Source organism: Triticum aestivum, chromosome 1D (genome assembly GCF_018294505.1).
Source record: "Triticum aestivum cultivar Chinese Spring chromosome 1D, IWGSC CS RefSeq v2.1, whole genome shotgun sequence".
Classification (NCBI taxonomy): Eukaryota; Viridiplantae; Streptophyta; class Magnoliopsida; order Poales; family Poaceae; genus Triticum; species Triticum aestivum.
In genome coordinates this window covers 496,750,145-496,773,486 of record NC_057796.1, presented here as the reverse complement: position 1 = coordinate 496,773,486, position 23,342 = coordinate 496,750,145, and the positions used below count along the sequence as shown (strand labels likewise).

The 23,342-nt window shown below is 45.1% G+C and overlaps 2 protein-coding genes across 2 annotated transcripts; both read right to left on the bottom strand.

The window, feature by feature from the left end:
• Positions 1 to 15,136: 15,136 nt before the first annotated feature.
• On the bottom strand, positions 15,137 to 16,115 carry LOC123179723 (uncharacterized). Its single transcript, XM_044591597.1, has one exon. It carries the CDS (start codon positions 15,996 to 15,998, stop codon positions 15,408 to 15,410), a length of 591 nt encoding a protein of 196 aa, XP_044447532.1. The 5' UTR covers positions 15,999 to 16,115; the 3' UTR covers positions 15,137 to 15,407.
• A 3,935-nt stretch (positions 16,116 to 20,050) lies between these two features.
• Positions 20,051 to 23,108, bottom strand: LOC123183424 (DEAD-box ATP-dependent RNA helicase 15). The gene is made up of 9 exons (XM_044596236.1): positions 22,795 to 23,108; positions 22,481 to 22,712; positions 22,287 to 22,405; positions 21,586 to 21,642; positions 21,313 to 21,497; positions 20,759 to 20,903; positions 20,580 to 20,663; positions 20,437 to 20,500; positions 20,051 to 20,351 (listed from the first exon to the last, which is right to left on the bottom strand). Exons 1-9 carry the CDS (start codon positions 22,930 to 22,932, stop codon positions 20,341 to 20,343), a joined length of 1,035 nt encoding a protein of 344 aa, XP_044452171.1. The 5' UTR covers positions 22,933 to 23,108; the 3' UTR covers positions 20,051 to 20,340.
• Between the last annotated feature and the right edge of the window lie 234 nt (positions 23,109 to 23,342).

Below are 23,342 nucleotides of genomic sequence, written 5' to 3'. Positions count from 1 at the left end.
GGTGTGTGCGCACTTGCAGCGAGAGAGCAAATTAGCTAAGCTGGTGTTCCCCTTCTTATATAGGCATACACATACACCAGATAGATAGATAGATTAGATAGATATAGATAGATAGCACCGCATGCATGCTTGCTTGCTTTTGGACGCCTATTTTAGTAGCTCGGCCCAATTTCAGCGCAGGCAGTGAGAAGGACTACCTAATTTAGTTGTGCCATATAACAATCAAATACAAATTTCTGGCCATGGATCCATCGACTTGTTCTCACCTACCTAATATAGAATTATAGATAGACGACAAGTTTGCTGGCTAGATTATCTTAATTGTTTTTTTCCTTCAACCTTGCTATGTGTCTGCAAAACAAACTCCGGCTCTATGTTTATGTTTAGAATACAGACAGATACAGCTCCCTCCATCCGGGTTTCAAGGCCCAAGAGCCACCCAGCCGAGTCTTTTTTTTTTACTAGAGTAACCAGAACATAAAGGCGCACGTTGCTGTGCCGTTCGTCTTAAGGGGAAGAACAAGTGACAGTTGAAATTAAATGGTCTAAAACTAAATACTTGTTCGAATTCCTGGGTGCGTTCAAAGGTTTAGGTGGCGGATTGCACAAATCAATGTTCAATGGGGTTTCTGGACAAAATATCAATGCTTCATGTACGTTATATACCATGACAATTATAGAATAATGAGATTCTAGCGCTTTCACATAAAAACAGTATCACATAGTATAGATGGAAACAGATAATTTTACAGCCGTCGTTTCAGGTTACTTGCTCAATATTGACAGTAAATGGTCCATTGGGTTGGCATGAAGCGCAACATCCAATCCCTCACTTCCATCAAGAGTTTTGGAAGAAAAGTGCACAAGGCAAGATTTAACCCTATCTACCTAAGCGAACACCTGATTATTAACTAACCACACCTCGAAGTTGAATCATTGTGTTATGATTAATTTGCCTGACAATGACATGATTTATCAAAGTAGTAAAAAGATAACATGGTAAGGGGCGAATGGTCTTTGCCCCGCATTTCCTATTCGATCAGAAGACCCCAGGTTGGTTTATTCACACATACATTTTCTACTGATATTTCTATCATTCCTATGGCCATCAAAAACAATATCCTATTTTCCAACCTCCTCCATAACTTCTAGCACTGATTGAGTGTACACTTATTAGGGGTGGGCTTGTTTCATGTAGATTAATGGAGAAGTAGAGAAAGAATAGTACCTAGAAAATTTCTTTTGCCCCATGAGTTCAGCTCTTGTAACCCACTTTCTAAGTGTCCTTTTATTTGGTACATGTTCTAAGTACAATCTTAAGAAAAATTCATTCTGCAGAAAGTACGACCAGACACAGGAAGCTGCGTGGGTACTGGTGTGTCGATCTGCAAACAAGACATGAGCAGTAGGGACAGTGGCACCATAGACCTTTTCCCATTCGAGTTACCCATGTTATTCCTTCCTCCTGTCCCAACATCACTTGAGAAGTCGATGGAGTCTCCGCTTATAGTTTGCCAATTGGTCTCTCAATCTGTCATGTAACCACTCCCTCTGTAAACTAATACAAGAGCGTTTAGATCACTAGTAGTGATCTAAACGCTCTTATATTGGTTACGGGGGAAGTAGTTGTTATATCAATCGAAGTGAAAATTATTAATAAATTCCTAAACCAAGTTCAGCAAACCTAAAGATGCTCACCAATTGATCGTCCTGGTGCCCACCACTCGGACGAGCTCGGCGTCCTCCTGATATGAAAATGATGGGGCGGATCCACATGGACTCAACACGAGTCAATCTATGTAAGCTCTAGTCATAGTCCATGAGAAACCACTCCGTCACACCAATGCTTAGTGTCACTGCCCTCCCGCACTGGGTGCGAAATTGTGCAACGGAATAGGTCCACGGGGTACCCACCCAGAACAGCGTCGCGTCGCGTCCTCCACCCCACTGGTCATGGCGAGTTCTGTGACATGCCCTTACGGACAACCACACCTCCTCGCCCAGTCACATTTGTCGCTCGCTACCCTTACTTCATCTTCGCTGCTCGCCGGTCATGGGGATGGCGACGTGAGGCGAACGGCGACGGCGATGGTGGATGAGCAGAGGGAGAGGAAAGGACATGGCTTCGTGGTGCTGGTGGGGGGATGAGAATAGACGTTTAAACGGGCTACTCAACCAGTGCACTAGTCGTATGCGAGATCCCGGACCAGACAAACCACGGCCAGGCCTAGCTAGTTCTGCGGAGCAGCGGCCCAAAAGGCAAATGAAGACGCCCATAGAACGTAATATGGATGCATCGAACGGCCAGCAACATCGAAGCATTGTGGAGGCTCCTAGCTAGCTCAGTTTTACTGTTTTGTAATTAGTGGGGACCAATCTTGCATGCTTAGCTGTTTTAAATGCTTGGAAATTCATTACTCCCTCTATCCCAATATAAGTGTCTCAACTTTGTATTAACTTTAGTGGTAAAGTTGTACCAAGTTTGACAGTTATTTTGGGATGGAGGGAGTATTTCCCAACATCACGGGGGCGCTGTATATATCACTCAAAGGCTCAAATGGCAAGTTACATCACGGAATACAACGAGAGGAGAGGTATAGGCACCAAGACACTGCAGCTCCCTACTCATGGGTCCTTAAATCTGAAGGATCAAACGTAAAGTCTGCAATAATGTTGCGACGAGTATCTATGGGAAGTGGCTCGTTGCGAAACACGAGCGCTCCTGGAGGCCCGGAGCTTCCAGAGATGGCGAGGGCGACAGTGGCCAAATGTTGATGTTGAGGCCGACCGGCGTTGTGGTATTCCAAACGAGGTTGATGGAGTGAGGTGGTTGCAGCCCAAGAGGGACCAGACCTGTGCCGCGCGTCGGCGAAGGATGGCGAGGTGCGTGCATCCTCATGAGTGATGTCGCACTGCGGACAGTCCGAGTCAGAGGAGAGATGGTCTTGCGATGTAAGTTCGCCATCTTGCTAAACCTATCACGAAAGAAGCAGCCGAAATCTTGTCCTTGGTAGGAGCCTGGATCTCCTTTAGTGCCGGTTGCATTACGAACCGGGACTAATGTGAGCATTAGTCCCGGTTCGAGCGTGTAGGGCGTCGGGAAGGCATTAGTCCGGTTCAAATGGGACCTTTAGTCCGGTTTGAAACACGAACCGGGACTAAACCCTTTAGTTCCCGGTTCGTGTCTCAAACCGGGACTAAAGATTAGACCTTTAGTCCCGGTTTAGACACCCAACCGGGGACTAAAGGGTGCGATGATCTTTAGTCCCGGTTCGTGTCTCAAACCGGACTAAAGGGGTTCTGAAATTTGTTTTTTGTTTTTCCATTTGTTTTCTGTTTTAAATTGCTTATATCTTTTAGGATATTTGATGTTTTTGAGTGATTCATTTTGCATTAGATTCAAATTTTGTCTAGTTTCTGTTTGTGCCATTAGTTTTCAAATTTGAATGATTTAAATATGAATTTGTTCAAATTTTCTTCATACCCTAGATTGTGAATAATTTGAGTTTGAAAATAGGTTTCAATTTAATTCTTTTTTCTCCTAGTCACATGTCAGATTGTTTGTCACAGTAAGATTTATTTGGTTATTTTTAGAATAATTTAAATTTGGATTTTTAATTAAAACAGTACTACTTTCCTTATAAAGGTGTTTTAGTCCTTTAATTGTTGTCTTCAATTATATTTAGTTAAAAATTAGTTTCTTTTTGCCACTTTAATAGAACGTGACTCTGAGCTTGGTTAACCTTAGTTGTGACTCTGGCTTCGACGGTAGGATTGGATGGACACCATCCCGGGACTAAAGGTGTTCAAACTCTACCCACCCCCCCCCCCTCCCCCAGCGTGTATCGCCATTTTTAGTTTTGAAAAAAATGAAAGAAAATAATTAAAAACTTCAAAAATGAAAATCCTTCGAGTTGTAGTTATGTTACAACATCTACTAGTTAGGAAAATAAAAAAACTTAATTTGGACATGTTTTTGCAAAAAAAGTGTTATGAAAAGTAAAACGGCTATAACTTTTGCATATGATGTCGAAAAAAAGTATAATATATCAAAATATTCAGCAGGATAATCTGGATCTGATTTGGGACGGCCCATAGGCCATTTTGCAAATTTTAAGAATCCTGAAATTCTCAAAGGAAAAAAATGTTATCCTCAAATTTATGTTTTTTTGAATTTTTGGTCAAACGATGGACAAACTACTTATTCAAGAGAATATTAGTGTTACTAAGTAATTATTGGTTTTAAGAATAATAGTTTCAAACTCAAACGGTGAAACCTGTGATTTCATGCTCAAGTTCAACTCCTAAGGGTTAATCAGATTGACAGCTTACTATTGTCAAGAAAAACAAACAAGTGCGGACTTGGAAACAAGGGGATTAGAAACTCGGAAGTGAAGCGTGCTCAGGCTGAAGTACACTAGTAGAAAAACAGCGGCTTTGGTCACAGGGGCAGTATTCACATTAGTCCCGGTTCAGTCATGAACCGGCACTAATGTGAGCATTGGTCCCGGTTCGTGCGGCTAAGCGTTAGTCCCGGTTCACCTAGGCCCTTTAGTCTTGGGTTGATGCCATGAACCGGGACTAAAGGTGCGATGCCCATTAGTCCCGGTTGGTGGCACCAACCGGGACTAATGGGCTTTGAGGCATTAGTACCGGTTCGTGGCACGAACCGGTACTAAAGGTCCCATTTTCAAGCTCTACCCCCCCCCCCCCCGGTTGACCGCCTTTTCAGTTTTAGAAAAACAAAAGAAAATGATGGAAATGTCAAATAAAATAAAATAAAATAAGTTTCCCATGTGATATGTGGTCTAGTTGTTGGGAAAATTTACAAATATGAATTTCGACTTTATTTGCAAAATCTCTCTGGAATTTGTAAAATGGGCATAACTTTTGCATACGAACTCGGATTAAAAGTTTTTTATATGAAAATCATCTACTCGAAAAGCTACATCCGAATATCTTCGAAGTCCACACCTTCCTCTTGCACATACTCTTTGGCTACAAACCTCGCTTTGTGCTTCATGCACCCTTCAACATCTTTCTTGACCTTAAATTCCCACTTGAGCTCCATAGCTTTTTCATTGTTGGGAAGATCCACAAGCTCCCATGCATTGTTGTCGTGGATCGACCTCAACTCTTCTTTCATAGCCTGGCGCCAATACTCCATCATATTTGCGTCCTCAGATTTTTGCCGGTTCCTCGGCAACTTGATAGACACCATCGCCCACTCCTTTTTCACCTTTACCAGGGTCAATCGTCCATAGCACTGACATAAGTTTCGGACATCACTCCCCGCATCTGTGAGCTTCGACACAGGTTTCCGAATCACGATCATGATGGAAAACTTTTTCTTCCCGCAAGCTCGACAATTTCTTTAGTCAACGCTTGAGAATCTGGATCCTCCTCGCTCCACCAGTTTACACATCAACATCATTGTCACCATCATCTCCTTGCTGGGCAATGAGCGCCTTTCTGCTTCGGTGCTCTCGCAGTCAGCCTTGAAGTGACCGAGGAAGGGCCAACAGTTATAACACCTCACTTTGCTTATGTCAAACTTTCTCCTCGGTGGTGCAGCCTCATCGTCCGAGTCGGCAAAGTTCTTTCTCGCCGATCGCTGCTTCCCCTTCTTCTTGCTGCTGCTCGTGGATCCGCCTTGCTTTTCCTTTGACAAAGCGACCCACTGCGCCCTTAGTGAGCATCACAAGCTCGCCATTCCTCCCGTCCCAAGACTGTACCGCATCCGCTTCATCGTTGAGCCTTGTACCGTCCGACAAGATCGTCGATGGAGAGAGTCGCGAGATCGACGCACTGCTCGATCGCCAGTGACAATTTGCAGGTACCGGGGGAGGGCTGCACGCAAGAACCATCGGACACCGAAGGTCTCCGTGAGGTTTTCTCCAAGCGCGCGAATACGATTGACGAGAGTTGCCACCCGTGAAGCGAACGCGTCGACGGTCTCATCGTCGCCCATGACCAAAGTCTCATAGTTCCTTAGGAGAGTTTGAAGATTGGGTTTGCTTGACGTGGGTGTGTCCCTCGAACATGAGCTTCAAAGTATCCCACGCCTCTTTCGCCGTTTCTTTGGCAATTAGGTGTTGTAGGACATCCATCGGCATCACCGAGTAAATCGCCGACGCTGCCTGCCGATCCTTCCGGTGCTCAGCTCCGTCTTCTTAAACGCGTCACCTCCTGGGTCGACCGCGTCCCATAGCTCGTTGGCGCGGAGACCACACTCCATGAGGGCCTTCCAGACCCTGAAGTTCTCACGATCAAACCTTGGGTACGACGAACTGGGCACGGCAAGTACTTTACCCGCGTCGGACGCTTCCACGATCTCCTCGCCCACCATGACCTTCCGTTACTAGAAGATCAACCTTGCTCTGATACCAAATTTTGGCCCAGTCCCAATGTCGAGTACTTCCCAGCGATGATGATACGACCGACGAGGAACGACGATGACGAACGAAGCTTGCTGACGAAGTCGACGAGGTGCTTTACGCCGAGATGCACCGTTGTAAGCTAGCAACACCACGTACTAGCTTGATCGATTCCTTTGATCAACTTAGTATCTCACGTACGCACACAGCGGCCAGGCCGGCCGGAACAACACAAACGCACGCGAGACTGATGTATTGCCAAAGGCTCGTCTCGAGCCTTATTGCTTTATTGATCAACTCAAATCACGGTGGTGTTACAAGCCAGGGTACGTACATATAAATAGTACTACAGGATAAGCTATCTAGTGCATCCTACTCCTAGACTAACTCATACTCTAGTACTAATCGGATACATGCTTGTACACGAAGTGGACACCACCAGCTTTGGAGGGTATGTCGTGATTAACTCCAACAAGCCCAAGGGGGGCATGCGGCAGAAACGCCACCCTAGTTTGATCCCGAGATATGAGGTTTTCCTCAGAGTTATCCAGGTGGCTGGAAGGCGAACACCATGCGTAGACGACATGTTCAAGGAGGAAAGCGGCACCCGAGGGCGCTGCCGTCGTCTGCCTCGGTTAACAGCCAACAAACGGAGAACACGTACGGAGCTCTAAAGGTGACAGAGATTTCTAGCTAGAGTGCATGATTTTAGATGTAAATAAAAATCATAGCCAACAAATTTATCTTTCACTCGAAGAAATGGAATGCACAATACAGAAGAGTTATCACATATTGCAAAAACAAACTGGAAACTGACGCCAGTTCAGGCAGGCAGGCAGCCAGGCATTGGACCAACAGCTAGCAGGCCATGCAGGCAGGCATGATTATTATACATGCATAAAGGCAACATGAGCTTCCTACTCCGCTCCCAATTCCATTGGACCATTATTCATATGCATGCGATATCAATGTAAGAGCAAATCACACCGGTTTGTCCTCTTCAGTTAGAGTTAGGTGATGTTGTTTTGTTGTCAAGCTGCTGCTTCCTAAAATACGCCCTCCTCATCAACAGGTCATCAGTGACACGAAGAGCGTCAAACACCCCACCGATTTGGCTCTGTGCGTTGCATTCCTTGACCGAGGAGTTGTCCGAGCACAATCTCCCGTAACATTTCCTCTTTTTGTCAAATGCTCAAAGAAGCCCGCGTCGTTGGCGGTTTCGAGCGTCGCCGGGAGCGTCTTGATGTGCTTGGATAGTACGGCGAGGTCGTCGAGGCAGTCGGTGACGCACTTGGAGGGTTTCTTGATGGCTTGGCGAATGCGGCCGCCTCCGCCGCCTTCTTGGCGACGACTTGGACTGACATTGCGATCAATCCTTCACTTGAGGCGTCCTGGCATCCAGGTTGTTTAGTAGCAGATGGGTGCACTCAAATTTGTACGAAGCAGTCGCGCATGTGGCGTTGATGGCTTCAATGCTGGGCCAGGCTCTGGGTCCGACCGGACAACTGCAGGGGCAACAGCGATGGCGACGGCGATGATGATGGCAAGCAGAGCCGAGGCGGTGTAAGGCAGCAGAGAAATGGCCATGGTAGTCGATGAATGGATGATCTTATTGTTGTATGATGGATATATTTGGTCAGGTGGGTGGGTGTGTGCGCACTTGCAGCGAGAGAGCAAATTAGCTAGCTGGTGTTCCCCTTCTTATATAGGCATACACATACACCAGATAGATAGATAGATAGATAGATAGATAGATAGATAGATAGCACCGCATGCATGCTTGCTTGCTTTTGGACGCCTATTTTTAGTAGCTCGGCCAATTTCAGCGCAGGCAGTTGAGAAGGAGCTACCTAATTTAGTTGTGGCCATATAACAATCAAAATAAAATTTGTGGCCATGGATCCATCGACTTGTTCTCCCTACCTAATATAGAATTATAGATAGACGACAAGCTTGCTGGCTAGATTATCTTAATTGTTTTTTTCCTTCAACCCTTGCTACGTGTCTGCAAAACAAACTCCGGCTCTATGTTTATGTTTAGAATACAGACAGAATACAGCTCCCTCCATCCGGGTTTCAAGGCCCAAGAGCCACCCAGCCGAGTCTCTTTTTTTTTACTAGAGTAACCAGAACATAAAGGCGCACGTTGCTGTGCCCGTTCGTCTTAAGGGAAGAACAAGTGACAGTGAAATTTAAATGGTCTAAAACTAAATACTTGTTCGAATTCCTGGGTGCGTTCAAAGGTTTAGGTGGCGGATTGCACAAAATCAATGTTCAATGGGGTTTCTGGACAAAATATCAATGCTCCATGTACGTCTATATACCATGACAATTATAGAATAATGAGATTCTAGCGCTTTCACATAAAAACCAGTATCACATAGCATAGAATGAGAACAGATAATTTTACAGCCGTCGTTTCAGGTTACTTGCTCAATATTGACAGTAAATGGTCCATTGGGTTGGCATGAAGCGCAACATCCAATCCTCACTTCCATTCAAGAGTTTTGGAAGAAAGTGCACAAGGCAAGATTTAACCCTACTTACCTAAGCGAACACACCTGATTATTAACTAACACCACCTCCGAAGTTGAATCATTGTGTTATGATTAATTTGCCTGAACAATGACATGATTTAATCAAAGTAGTAAAAGATAACATGGTAAGGGGCGAATGGTCTTTGCCCCGCATTTCCTATTCGATCAAAGACCCCAAGGTTGGTTTATTCACACATACATTTTCTACTGATATTTCTATCATTCCTATGGCCATCAAAAACAATATCCTATTTTCCAACCTCCTCCATAACTTCTAGCACTGATTGAGGTGTACACTTATTAGGGGTGGGCTTGTTTCATGTAGATTAATGGAGAAGTAGAGAAAAATAGTACCTAGAAATTCTTTGCCATGAGCTTCAGCTCTTGTAACCCACTTTCTAAGTGTTCCTTTTATTTGGTACATGTTCTAAGTACCAATCTTAAGAAAATTCATTCTGCAGAAAGTACGACCAGACACAGGAAGCTGCGTGGGTACTGGTGTGTCGATCTGCAAACCAAGACATGAGCAGTAGGACAGTGGCACCATAGACCTTTTCCCATTCGAGTTACCCATGTTATTCCCTTCCTCCTGTCCCAACATCACTGAGAAGTCGATGGAGTCTCCGCTTATAGTTTGCCAATTGGTCTCTCAATCTGTCATGTAACCACTCCCTCTGTAAACTAATACAAGAGCGTTTAGATCACTAGTAGTGATCTAAACGCTCTTATATTGGTTTACGGAGGGAGTAGTTGTTTATCAATCGAAGTGAAAATTATTAATAAATTCCTAAACCAAGTTCAACAAACCTAAAGATGTGCTCACCAATTGATCTGTCCTGGTGCCCCACCACTCGGACGAGCTCGGCGTCCTCCTGATATGAAAATGATGGGGCGGATCCACATGGACTCAACACGAGTCAATCTATGTAAGCTCTAGTCATACTCGATGAGAAACCACTCCGTCACACCAATGCTTAGTGTCACTGCCCTCCCGCACTGGCTGCGAAATTGTGCAACGGAATAGGTCCACGGGGTACCCACCAGAACAGCGTCGCGTCGCGTCCTCCACCCCACTGGTCATGGCGAGTTCTGTGACATGCCCTTACGGACAACCACACCTCCTCGCCCAGTCACATTTGTCGCTCGCTACCTTACTTCATCTTCGGTGCTCGCCGGTCATGGGGATGGCAGACGTGAGGCGAACGGCGACGGCGATGGTGGATGAGCAGAGAGGAGAGGAAAGGACATGGCTTCGTGGGTGCTGGTGGGGGGGATGAGAATAGACGTTTAAACGGGCTACTCAAACCAGTGCACTAGTCGTATGCAAGATCCCGGACAGACAAACCACGGCCGGCCTAGCTAGTTCTGCGGAGCAGCGGCCCAAAAGGCAAATGAAGACGCCCATAGAACGTACTATGGATGCATCGAACGGCCAGCAACATCGAAGCATTGTGGAGGCTCCTAGCTAGCTCAGTTTTACTGTTTTGTAATTAGTGGGACCAATCTTGCATGCTTAGCTGTTTTAAATGCTTGGAAATTATTACTCCCTCTATCCCAATATAAGTGTCTCAACTTTGTATTAACTTTAGTGTAAAGTTGTACCAAGTTTGACACAGTTATTTTGGGATGGAGGGAGTATTTCCCAACAATCACGGGGGCGCTGTATATATCACTCAAAGGCTCAAATGGCAAGTTACATCACGGAATACAACGAGAGGAGAGGTATAGGCACCAAGACACTGCAGCCTCCCTACTCATGGGGTCCTTAAATCTGAAGGATCCAAACGTAAAGTCTGCAATAATGTTGCGACGAGTATCTATGGGAGAGTGTAGCTCGTTGCGAAAGACACGAGCGCTCCTGGAGGCCCGGAGCTTCCAGAGGATGGCGAGGGCGACAGTGGGCCAAATGTTGATGTTGAGGCCGACCGGCGTTGTGGTATTCCAAACGAGGTTGATGGAGTGAGGTGGTTGCAGCCCCAAGAGGGACCAGACCTGTGCCGCGCGTCGGCGAAGGATGGCGAGGTGCGTCGCATCCTCATGAGTGATGTCGCACTGCGGACAGTCCGAGTCAGAGGAGAGATGGTCTTGCGATGTAAGTTCGCCATCTTGCTAAACCCTATCACGACAAAGAAGCCAGCCGAAGATCTTGTCCTTGGTAGGAGCCTTGGATCTCCGTTTAGTGCCGGTTGCATTACGAACCGGGACTAATGTGAGCATTAGTCCCGGTTCGAGCGTGTAGGGCGTCGGGAAGGCATTAGTCCCGGTTCAAATGGGACCTTTAGTCCCGGTTTGAAACACGAACCGGGACTAAACACCCTTTAGTCCCGGTTCGTGTCTCAAACCGGGACTAAAGATTAGACCTTTAGTCCCGGTTTAGACACCAACCGGGACTAAAGGGTGCGATGATCTTTAGTCCCGGTTCGTGTCTCAAACCGGGACTAAAGGGGTTCTGAAATTTGTTTTTTGTTTTTCCATTTGTTTTCTGTTTTAAATTGCTTATATCTTTTAGGATATTTGATGTTTTTGAGTGATTCATTTTGCATTAGATTCAAATTTTGTCTAGTTTCTGTTTGTGCCATTAGTTTTCAAATTTGAATGATTTAAATATGAATTTGTTCAAATTTTCTTCATACCCTAGATTGTGAATAATTTGAGTTTGAAAATAGGTTTCAATTTAATTCTTTTTTCTCCTAGTCACATGTCAGATTGTTGTCACAGTAAGATTTATTTGGTTATTTTTAGAATAATTTAAATTAGGATTTTAATTAAAACAGTACTACTTTCCTTATAAAGGTGTTTTAGTCCTTTAATTGTTGTCTTCAATTATATTTAGTTAAAAATTAGTTCTTTTTGCCACTTTAATAGAACGTGACTCTGGCTTGGTTAACCTTAGTTGTGACTCTGGCTTCGACGGTAGGATTGGATGGACACCATCCCGGACTAAAGGTGTTCAAACTCTACCACCCCCCCCCCCCTCCCCCAAGCGTGTATCGCCATTTTAGTTTTGAAAAAAATGAAAGAAAATAATAAAAACTTCAAAAATGAAAATCCTTCGAGTTGTAGTTATGTTACAACATCTACTAGTTAGGAAAATAAAAAAACTTAATTTGGACATGTTTTGCAAAAAAGTGTTATGAAAAAGTAAAACGGCTATAACTTTTGCATACGATGTCGAAAAAAGTATAATATATCAAAATATTCAGCAGGATAATCTGGATCTGATTTGGACGGCCATAGGCCATTTTGCAAATTTTAAGAATCCTGAAATTCTCAAAGGAAAAAATGTTATCCTCAAATTTATGTTTTTTTGAATTTTTGGTCAAACGATGGACAAACTACTTATTCAAGAGAATATTAGTGTTACTAAGTAATTATTGGTTTTAAGAATAATAGTTTCAAACTCAAACGGTGAAACCTGTGACTTCATGCTCAAGTTCAACTCCTAAGGGTTAATCAGATTGACAGCTTACTATTGTCAAGAAAACAACAAGTGCGGACTTGGAAACACGGGGGATTAGAACTCGGAAGTGAAGCGTGCTCAGGCTGAAGTACACTAGTAGAAAACAGGGCTTTGGTCACAGGGCAGTATTCACATTAGTCCCGGTTCAGTCATGAACCGGCACTAATGTGAGCATTGGTCCCGGTTCGTGCGGCTAAGGCGTTAGTCCCGGTTCACCTAGGCCCTTTAGTCTCGGTTGATGCCATGAACCGGGACTAAAGGGTGCGATGCCATTAGTCCCGGTTGGTGGCACCAACCGGGACTAATGGGCTTTGAGGCATTAGTACCGGTTCGTGGCACGAACCGGTACTAAAGGTCCCATTTTCAAGCTCTACCCCCCCGGTGGACCGCCTTTTCAGTTTTAGAAAAAACAAAAGAAAATGATGGAAATGTCAAATAAAATAAAATAAAATAAGTTTCCCATCTGATATGTGGTCTAGTTGTTGGGAAAATTTACAAATATGAATTTCGACTTTATTTGCAAAATCTCTCTGGAATTTGTAAAATGGGCATAACTTTTGCATACGAACTCGGATTAAAAAGTTTTTTATATGAAAAATCATCTACTCGAAAAGCTACATCCGAATATCTTCGAAGTCCACACCTTCCTCTTGCACATACTCTTTGGCTACAAACCTCGCTTTGTGCTTCATGCACCCTTCAACATCTTTCTTGACCTTAAATTCCCACTTGAGCTCCATAGCTTTTTCATTGTTGGGAAGATCCACAAGCTCCCATGCATTGTTTGTCGTGGATCGACCTCAACTCTTCTTTCATAGCCTGGCGCCAATACTCCATCATATTTGCGTCCTCAGATTTTGCCGGTTCCTCGGCACTTGATAGACACCATCGCCCACTCCTTTTCACCTTTACCGGGTCAATCGTCCATAGCACTGACATAAGTTTCGGAATCACTCCCCGCATCTGTAGCTTCGACACAGGTTTCCGAATCACGATCATGATGGAAAACTTTTTCTTCCGCAAGCTCGACAATTTCTTTAGTCAACGCTTGAGAATCTGGATCCTCCTCGTCCACCAGTTTACACATCAACATCATGTCACCATCATCTCCTTGCTGGGCAATGAGCGCCTTCTGCTTCGGTGCTTCCTCGCAGTCAGCCTTGAAGTGACCGAGGAGGCCACAGTTATAACACCTCACTTTGCTGATGTCAAACTTTCTCCTCGGTGGTGCAGCCTCATCGTCCGAGTCGGCAAAGTTCTTTCTCGCCGATCGCTGCTTCCCCTTCTTCTTGCTGCTGCTCGTGGATCCGCCTTGCTTTTCCTTTGACAAAGCGACCCACTGCGCCCTTGTGAGCATCACAAGCTCGCCATTCCTCCCGTCCCCAAGACTGTACCGCATCCGCTCATCGTGAGCCTTGTACCGTCCGACAAGATCGTCGATGGAGAGAGTCGCGAGATCGACGCACTGCTCGATCGCCGTGACAATTTGCAGGTACCGGGGAGGGGCTGCACGCAAGAACCATCGGACAACCGAGGTCTCCGTGAGGTTTTCTCCAAGCGCGCGAATACGATTGACGAGAGTTGCCACCCGTGAAGCGAACGCGTCGACGGTCCTCATCGTCGCCCATGACCAAAGTCTCATAGTTCCTTAGGAGAGTTTGAAGATTGGGTTGCTTGACGTGGGTGTGTCCCTCGAACATGAGCTTCAAAGTATCCCACGCCTCTTTCGCCGTTTCTTTGGCAATTAGGTGTTGTAGGACATCCATCGGCATCACCGAGTAAATCGCCGACGCTGCCTGCCGATCCTTCCGGTGCTCAGCTCCGTCCTTCTTAAACGCGTCACCTCCTGGGTCGACCGCGTCCCATAGCTCGTTGGCGCGGAGACCACACTCCATGAGGGCCTTCCAGACCCTGAAGTTCTCACGATCAAACCTTGGGTACGACGAACTGGGCACGGCAAGTACTTTACCCGCGTCGGACGCTTCCACGATCTCCTCGCCCACCATGACCTTCCGTTACTAGAAGATCAACCTTGCTCTGATACCAAATTTTGGCCCAGTCCCAATGTCGAGTACTTCCCAGCGATGATGATACGACCGACGAGGAACGACGATGACGAACGAAGCTTGCTGACGAAGTCGACGAGGTGCTTTACGCCGAGATGCACCGTTGTAAGCTAGCAACACCACGTACTAGCTTGATCGATTCCTTTGATCAACTAGTATCTCACGTACGCACACAGCGGCCAGCCGGCCGGAACAACACAAACGCACGCGAGACTGATGTATTGCCAAAGGCTCGTCTCGAGCCTTATTGCTTTATTGATCAACTCAAATCACGGTGGTGTTACAAGCCAGGGTACGTACATATAAATAGTACTACAGGATAAGCTATCTAGTGCAATCCTACTCCTAGACTAACTCATACTCTAGTACTAATCGGATACATGCTTGTACACGAAGTGGACACCACCAGCTTTGGAGGGTATGTCGTGATTAACTCCAACAAGCCCAAGGGGGGGCATGCGGCAGAAACGCCACCCTAGTTTGATCCCGAGATATGAGGTTTTCCTCAGAGTTATCCAGGTGGCTGGAAGGGCGAACACCATGCGTAGACGACATGTTCAAGGAGAAAGCGGCACCCGAGGGCGCTGCCGTCGTCTGCCTCGGTTAACAGCCAACAAACGGAGAACACGTACGGAGCTCTAAAGGTGACAGAGATTTCTAGCTAGAGTGCATGATTTTAGATGTAAATAAAAATCATAGCCAACAAATTTATCTTTCACTCGAAGAAATGGAATGCACAATACAGAAGAGTTATCACATATTGCAAAAACAAACTGGAAACTGACGCCAGTTCAGGCAGGCAGGCAGCCAGGCATTGGACCAACAGCTAGCAGGCCATGCAGGCAGGCATGATTATTATACATGCATAAAGGCAACATGAGCTTCCTACTCCGCTCCCAATTCCATTGGACCATTATTCATATGCATGCGATATCAATGTAAGAGCAAATCACACCGGTTGTCCTCTTCAGTTAGAGTTAGGTGATGTTGTTTTGTTGTCAAGCTGCTGCTTCCTAAAATACGCCCTCCTCATCAACAGGTCATCAGTGACACGAAGAGCGTCAAACACCCCACCGATTTGGCTCTGTGCGTTGCATTCCTCGACCGAGGAGTTGTCCGAGCAACAATCTCCGTAACATTTCCTCTTTTTGTCAAATTGCTCAAAGAAGCCCGCGTCGTTGGCGGTTTCGAGCGTCGCCGGGAGCGTCTTGATGTGCTTGGATAGTACGGCGAGGTCGTCGAGGCAGTCGGTGACGCACTTGGAGGGTTTCTTGATGGCCTTGGCGAATGCGGCCGCCTCCGCCGCCTTCTTGGCGACGACTTGGACTGACATTGCGATCACATCCTTCACTTGAGGCGTCCTGACATCCAGGTTGTTTAGTAGCAGATGGGTGCACTCAAATTTGTACGAAGCAGTCGCGCATGTGGCGTTGATGGCTTCAATGCTGGGCCCAGGCTCTGGGTCCGACCGGACAACTGCAGGGGCAACAGCGATGGCGACGGCGATGATGATGGCAAGCAGAGCCGAGGCGGTGTAAGGCAGCAGAGAAATGGCCATGGTAGTCGATGAATGGATGATCTTATTGTTGTATGATAGATATATTTGGTCAGGTGGGTGGGTGTGTGCGCACTTGCAGCGAGAGAGCAAATTAGCTAGCTGGTGTTCCCCTTCTTATATAGGCATACACATACACCAGATAGATAGATAGATAGATAGATAAATAGATAGATAGCACCGCATGCATGCTTGCTTGCTTTTGGACGCCTATTTTTAGTAGCTCGGCCAATTTCAGCGCAGGCAGTTGAGAAGGAGCTACCTAATTTAGTTGTGGCCATATAACAATCAAAATAAAATTTATGGCCATGGATCCATCGACTTGTTCTCCCTACCTAATATAGAATTATAGATAGACGACAAGCTTGCTGGCTAGATTATCTTAATTGTTTTTTTCCTTCAACCCTTGCTATGTGTCTGCAAAACAAACTCCGGCTCTATGTTTATGTTTAGAATACAGACAGAATACAGCTCCCTCCATCCGGGTTTCAAGGCCCAAGAGCCACCCAGCCGAGTCTCTTTTTTTTTTACTAGAGTAACCAGAACATAAAGGCGCACGTTGCTGTGCCCGTTCGTCTTAAGGGAAGAACAAGTGACAGTGAAATTTAAATGGTCTAAAACTAAATACTTGTTCGAATTCCTGGGTGCGTTCAAAGGTTTAGGTGGCGGATTGCACAAAATCAATGTTCAATGGGGTTTCTGGACAAAATATCAATGCTCCATGTACGTCGATATACCATGACAATTATAGAATAATGAGATTCTAGCGCTTTCACATAAAAACCAGTATCACATAGCATAGAATGAGAACAGATATTTTACAGCCGTTGTTTCAGGTTACTTGCTCAATATTGACAGTAAATGGTCCATTGGGTTGGCATGAAGCGCAAAATCCAATCCTCACTTCCATTCAAGAGTTTTGGAAGAAAGTGCACAAGGCAAGATTTAACCCTACTGATATTCACACATACATTTTCTGCTGATATTTCTATAATTCCTATGGCCATAAAAAACAACATCCTATTTTCCAACCTCCTCCATAACTTCTAGCACTGATTGAGGTGTACACTTATTAGAGGTGGGCTTGTTTCATGTAGATTAATGGAGAAGTAGAGAAAAATAGTACCTAGAAATTCTTTGCAATGAGCTTCAGCTCTTGTAACCCACTTTCTAAGTGTTCCTTTTATTTGGTACATGTTCTAAGTACCAATCTTAAGAAAAATTCATTCTGCAGAAAGTACGACCAGACACAGGAAGCTGTGTGGGTACTGGTGTGTCAATCTGCAAACCAAGACATGAGCAGTAGGACAGTGGCACCATAGACCTTTTCCCATTTGAGTTACCCATGTTATTCCCCTCCTGTCCCAACATCACTGAGAAGTCAATGGAGTCTCCGCTTATAGTTTGCCAATTGGTCTCTCAATCTGTCATGTAACTACTCCCTCTAAACTAATACAAGAGCGTTTAGATCACTACTTAGTGATCTAAACGCTCTTATATTGGTTTACGGAGGGAGTAGTTGTTTATCAATCGAAGTGAAAATTATTAATAAATTCCTAAACCAAGTTCAGCAAACCTAAAGATGTGCTCACCAATTGATCTGTCCTGGTGCCCCCACCACTCGGACGAGCTCGGCGTCCTCCTGATATGAAAATGATGGGGCAGATCCACATGGACTCAGCACGAGTCAATCTACGTAAGCTCTAGTCATACTCGATGAGAAACCACTCCGTCACACCAATGCTTAGTGTCACTGCCCTCCCGCACTGGCTGCGAAATTTGCGACAGAATAGGTCCACGGAGTACCCACCAGAACAGCGTCGCGTCGCGTCCTCCACCCCACTGGTCATGGCGAGCTCTGTGACATGCCCTTGCAGACAACCACACCTCCTCGCCCAGTCACATTTGTCGCTCGCTGCCTTACTTCATCTTCGGTGCTCGCCGGTCATGGGGATGGCAGACGTGAGGCGAACGGCGACGGCGATGGTGGATGAGCATAGAGGAGAGGAAAGGACATGGCTTCGTGGGTGCTGGTGGGGGGGATGAGAATAGACGTTTAAACGGGCTACTCAAACCAGTGCACTAGTCGTATGCGAGATCCCGGACAGATAAACCACGGCCGGCCTAGCTAGTTCTGCGGAGCAGCGGACCAAAAGGCAAATGAAGACGCCCATAGAACGTACTATGGATGCATCGGACGGCCAGCAACATCGAAGCGTTGTGGAGGCTCCTAGCTAGCTCAGTTTTACTGTTTTGTAATTAGTGGGACCAATCTTGCATGCTTAGCTGTTTTAAATGCTTGGAAATTATTACTCCCTCTATCCCAATATAAGTGTCTCAACTTTGTATTAACTTTAGTGTAATGTTGTACCAAGTTTGACACAATTATTTTGGGATGGAGGGAGTATTTCCCAACAATCACGGGGGCGCTGTATATATCACTCAAAGGCTCAAATGGCAAGTTACATCACGGAATACAACGAGAGGAGAGGTATAGGTGCCAAGACACTGCAGCCTCCTTACTCATGGGGTCCTTAAATCTGAAGGATCCAAACGTAAAGTCTGCAATAATGTTGCGAAGAGTATCTATGGGAGAGTGTAGCTCGTTGCAAAAGACACGAGCGCTCCTGAAGGCCCGGAGCTTTCAGAGGATGGCGAGGGCGACAGTGGGCCAAATGTTGATGTCGAGGCCAACCGGCGTTGTGGTATTCCCAACGAGGTTGATGGAGTGAGGTGGTTGCAGCCCCAAGAGGGACCAGACCTGTGTCGCGCGTCGGCGAAGGATGGCGAGGTGCATCGCATCCTCATGAGTGATGTCGCACTGCGGACAGTCCGAGTCAGAGGAGAGATGGTCTTGCGATGTAAGTTCGCCATCTTGCTAAACCTATCACGACAAAGAAGCCAGCCGAAGATCTTGTCCTTGGTAGGAGCCTTGGATCTCCCGATGTGCCCCGCACTGCGGACAACGGTTATGTCTTTCACCCTTTGCTTCCAGAAGAGAACTATCTGTGTGACAACCCGTTGAAGAGATTATGTATACATGGCATAACTCGAGACGGTCAGGGTTGGGTCTTATCGGTCCAAATGATGTGACCCAACCCTGACTTGTTCATTGAACCAAAGGAGGTCGCGTCACATCAAGCAGAAGCACTCGAACACCTGACAGAGGTCACTTAGAGAAGGGGAAGAACACAACCAACACAGAGCTCACTAACATGCACCGAGTAATCACAATGAAAGCACCCAATAGTAGTTTCATCCAAGAGAAGGCAAGAAGGCTAGAGTTAGAAGTGCTCGGGCACTCTAGCTAAGACCCCGACCATCACTGATCACATCCCAACCACCATATTTGTAACACTTGAGGATTTGTATTCCTTCATTTCACATCAATAAGAACAGGAAGTAAGGTTTTACGCCGTATCCTCGGCCTCTCTTTTCAATAAGTATTCTATCACTATTTGTACACCTGACTATATGGTTTATCAACTCTTACCTTTTGGCACAAGAACGGATGGTCGGACGTTTAAGGATACACAAGGGTTCTAATTCTATAGCTTATTAACGTACAAAGGCTATGTTAAGATTTGTCCTGCACGCCAGATAAGAGCTACGGCTTTGTCAAAAAGGTCCATACAGCCACGGTCGCAATGATCTTGCGCTTGGCCGATAGAAAAAGGTTCTAAATATAGGTCTTTTTAGAGATTCTATTATAAACTATATACAAATATAGATTCCCTCATTTTACTCCGTATTATATAGAATCTTAAATCTCTAAAAGGACTTATATTTATGGACCTTATTGAAATCTCTAAAAGGACTTATATTTATGAACAGAAGGAGTAGATTATCTTAATTGTTTGTCTTCTTCAACCTCATGAGTCACCTGATTTTCATTTCGGTGCACTGACAAGTTAAAAATGCATGAGAAAATAGACTCACATGCAGCAGCAGAAAAAGAGAACCAACACACTGCATTGCTGAATGCTGAAGATGTAACAAATTTTCTGCGAGGATGGAAAACAAGAAACAAAAATATAATGATGGTTTGAAAACTTGGTAATAATCATGATTTTTTAAAATTTCAAAGCAAACCATGCATCATACATTCATCCATCCATCCAATTCTAGCACAAGTAAAATCATTTCATCATTTGGCCTAAGTAACAAACCAACATCTCTCAGACTAAATAACAGACTAAATAGGGTACAGCTGCTGCTGCTGCCTCCACAGCAGTAGCGCAGGGCAGGGCAGGCAAAAAACAACATCACTTCAAGCAAACGTTCAAGGATTCCATCTTCTCCTTCCATCCTCCCTCCTTGCAATGTCAGGGCGGGTGGTTGCCGTCTACGAAGGCACTGCAATATCATGTCATGGAGCAACAAACAAATCAGACAGATTATACATTCCAAACAACCCACCAGCTATCTATGCGCCACTTACTGTATGTTGAAGTGTCAATCTGCTCAGGCAGCTCCTTGATGTCCACCTCAAACCGTTCTTGCACCTTCATTCATTCATAAAACAATCTTCTTGTCACTCCACTTGATCAAAATCATGCAATCCAAAAACAGAGATAGACCAACCTGGTTAAGGACGTCCGAGTCCGAGGCCGACGAAACAAAAGTTATGGCGAGCCCCTTGGTGCCAAAACGCCCAGCCCTTCCAACCTGCATGCATGCATCACCACCAAGTTAGTTTCTAGGTTACCTAGAGCAGCAGCAGCAGTATCCAAAGCAAGGAACATGCATGCATCGAGGCTTACCCTGTGCAAGTAGGTATCAGCTGAATCAGGCATGTCATAGTTTATCACAATGTTGACACGCTCAATGTCGATTCCTCTGCCAACCAAATCCGTCGCCACAAGAATCCTCTTGTGCCCTTCCTTGAAGTTCTTGTATCGGGTCAGCCTGCAAAATTAACAACCAAGTGCCGTAATCATTATCACTATTAGTATATAGCACAAAATAGCATCTCATCTGCAGCACCAGTTAATAAATACTCCCTCTGCGCATAATATAAGAGCGTTTTTTACACTTCACTAATGTCAAAAAACGCTCTTATATTATGGGACGGAGGGAGTAATTCACAAGTACTTCTTCATAGGTTAGAAAAGATGGTTGTATGTATATGCAACCAAATGCTTCTTCCCACACAGGCACAACAACCAGGAGAAACATGGTATAATGTAAAGTTTACAGAGGACTCGCACGCACACAACTACAACAAATTTACACACAATTTGAGCAAGAGAACAACAAGACCACCATACTACAACTGGCAATTCAACAACATGAAGCAGAGAGCACATATATATACCTCTCTTCCTGGGTCATGCCAGAATGGATGCAGATTGAAGGGAAGTTGCATTCACACAGCAACTTGTTCAGCTCTGCAGCCCTGCTAACGCTCTTCACAAATATCACAACTTGGTTGAAATCAAGAGCATCCAAGAGATCGTTCAATTTTCGATTCTTCTCTGACTCTGTCAATTTTATATAGTGCTGCAAAAACAAGACAGTACAATCTCACACAGTGGAACAAAAACTAGTGAAATGAATGTGCAAAACAGTGTAAAACAACAAAAGCTACCTGAACAAGACCATGAAGGGTCAACTTTGCCTCATCATCAACATAAATTTCCATAGGCTGTAAGGGAACAAATGGTAGATGAAAGAAATTAGCATTCCAGCATCAATCTACAGGTACATTCCAAGTATCTGAATTCCTTCATCTTCAGAATATGCTGCCCCCGCGTGGAACTCAAGTTCTGCACTGTTGCACACCATATTTGTTCCAATCAAGTTCATCGGTCATTGCAACAGTGCATCACAGACAATTCCAGGCTGACGTATGGCAACATTGAAAACGAGAATCAGAACCGCCACCAGCTAAACTCCGCTGAAACTCCACATCCACCAGCTAACTCCATATGTGTGTGACTAAGTGCAGCAAACTGAACAAGTGAATCCAGATAGTTAACCTCCAGATTGGTTCCCAACTGAAACTGACCACAGCTACTGACAGATACCCAAACCACTCGAAAGACTAATAAATGGCTTCCACAGTATTGCCCTATGCAAGGTAGTAATGGAAAACAGAAGAAGAAAAAAACAACATGACGAGAGAACTCTATACATGTAAGATTACAAAAACCAAGAACAAACCTAGTGATAACTGATAACAGGAGAGAAGCCCTAGACACATGTACAAACCATATGATAACCAGTGCAGTACACGACTTAAATATGATGCACTGTGCAATTGAGATAGACATTAGGCAGGGGGATTACATCTTGCATAAATTTCTTGCAAATGGGACGGATCTCCTTGCTGAGAGTTGCCGAAAACATCATGACCTGCTTATCATGAGGTGTCATCTTGAAAATCTCCTGGACATCCCTCCGCATGTCTGCAGAATGCATACATATTTGTCATCCAGTCGAGGGCATAATGATATGATAGCAAGTGAAGGATGACAAATTACCCAGTGACTCAAGCATCTTGTCACACTCGTCAAGAATGAAATGCCTCACATTCTTCAAAGAAAGGTCCTTGTCTCTAGCTAGAGCTAGAATCCTCCCAGGTGTGCCCACAACAATGTGGGGGCAGTCGTTCTTGAGCAAATCCTGGTGTTTCTTGATGTGAACACCTCCATAGAATACAGCAACCTTTAATTCGGGCAGAAATTTGCTGAACCTCTCGAACTCGTTGCAAATCTGCACAAGACAAGGGCGGCAAATGAGCAAACAAGGGAGAAAATGTGTGGGAATAGAACAAAGCATATATTCATAAACCCACCTGGTAAGCCAGCTCTCTGGTGTGGCACAATACGAGCGCTGCCACCTGACCAGCAGTAGGATCGATCTGCTGGAGAGACGACAGGACAAAGACAGCAGTCTTCCCCATCCCAGATTTTGCTTGGCAGATGACATCCATTCCGAGGATTGCTTGAGGGATGCACTCATGTTGCACTGATGTGGAGGAAGGAACCAAATAAAATCGGAGCAGCACCCCAGTGAGTAAAAAGTGAAGCTTCTGGGTCCCGGGTTAATGGAAAGTTTTACCATATTTCCCTCCAACGGGAAATGTCAGGAGAAAGTATACCTGCATACATACCAGCAACGAAAGAATATCATCAACAAGCTGACTAAATAAAGCTGAGAACAACAAAGTTCAAAAACGATGGACCAGGTAATATAGCAAAGTTGACTAAGCTGACTAAGTAAAGCTGAGAATAGCAAAGTTGGTTCAGTTGACTTTTTCATACTCCATGCATCCATTTCCAAAACCAATGTTTGAAAAAGCGGAAAGCGTAAGCTTAAGTGTTTAAACTTGGCCAGAATTTG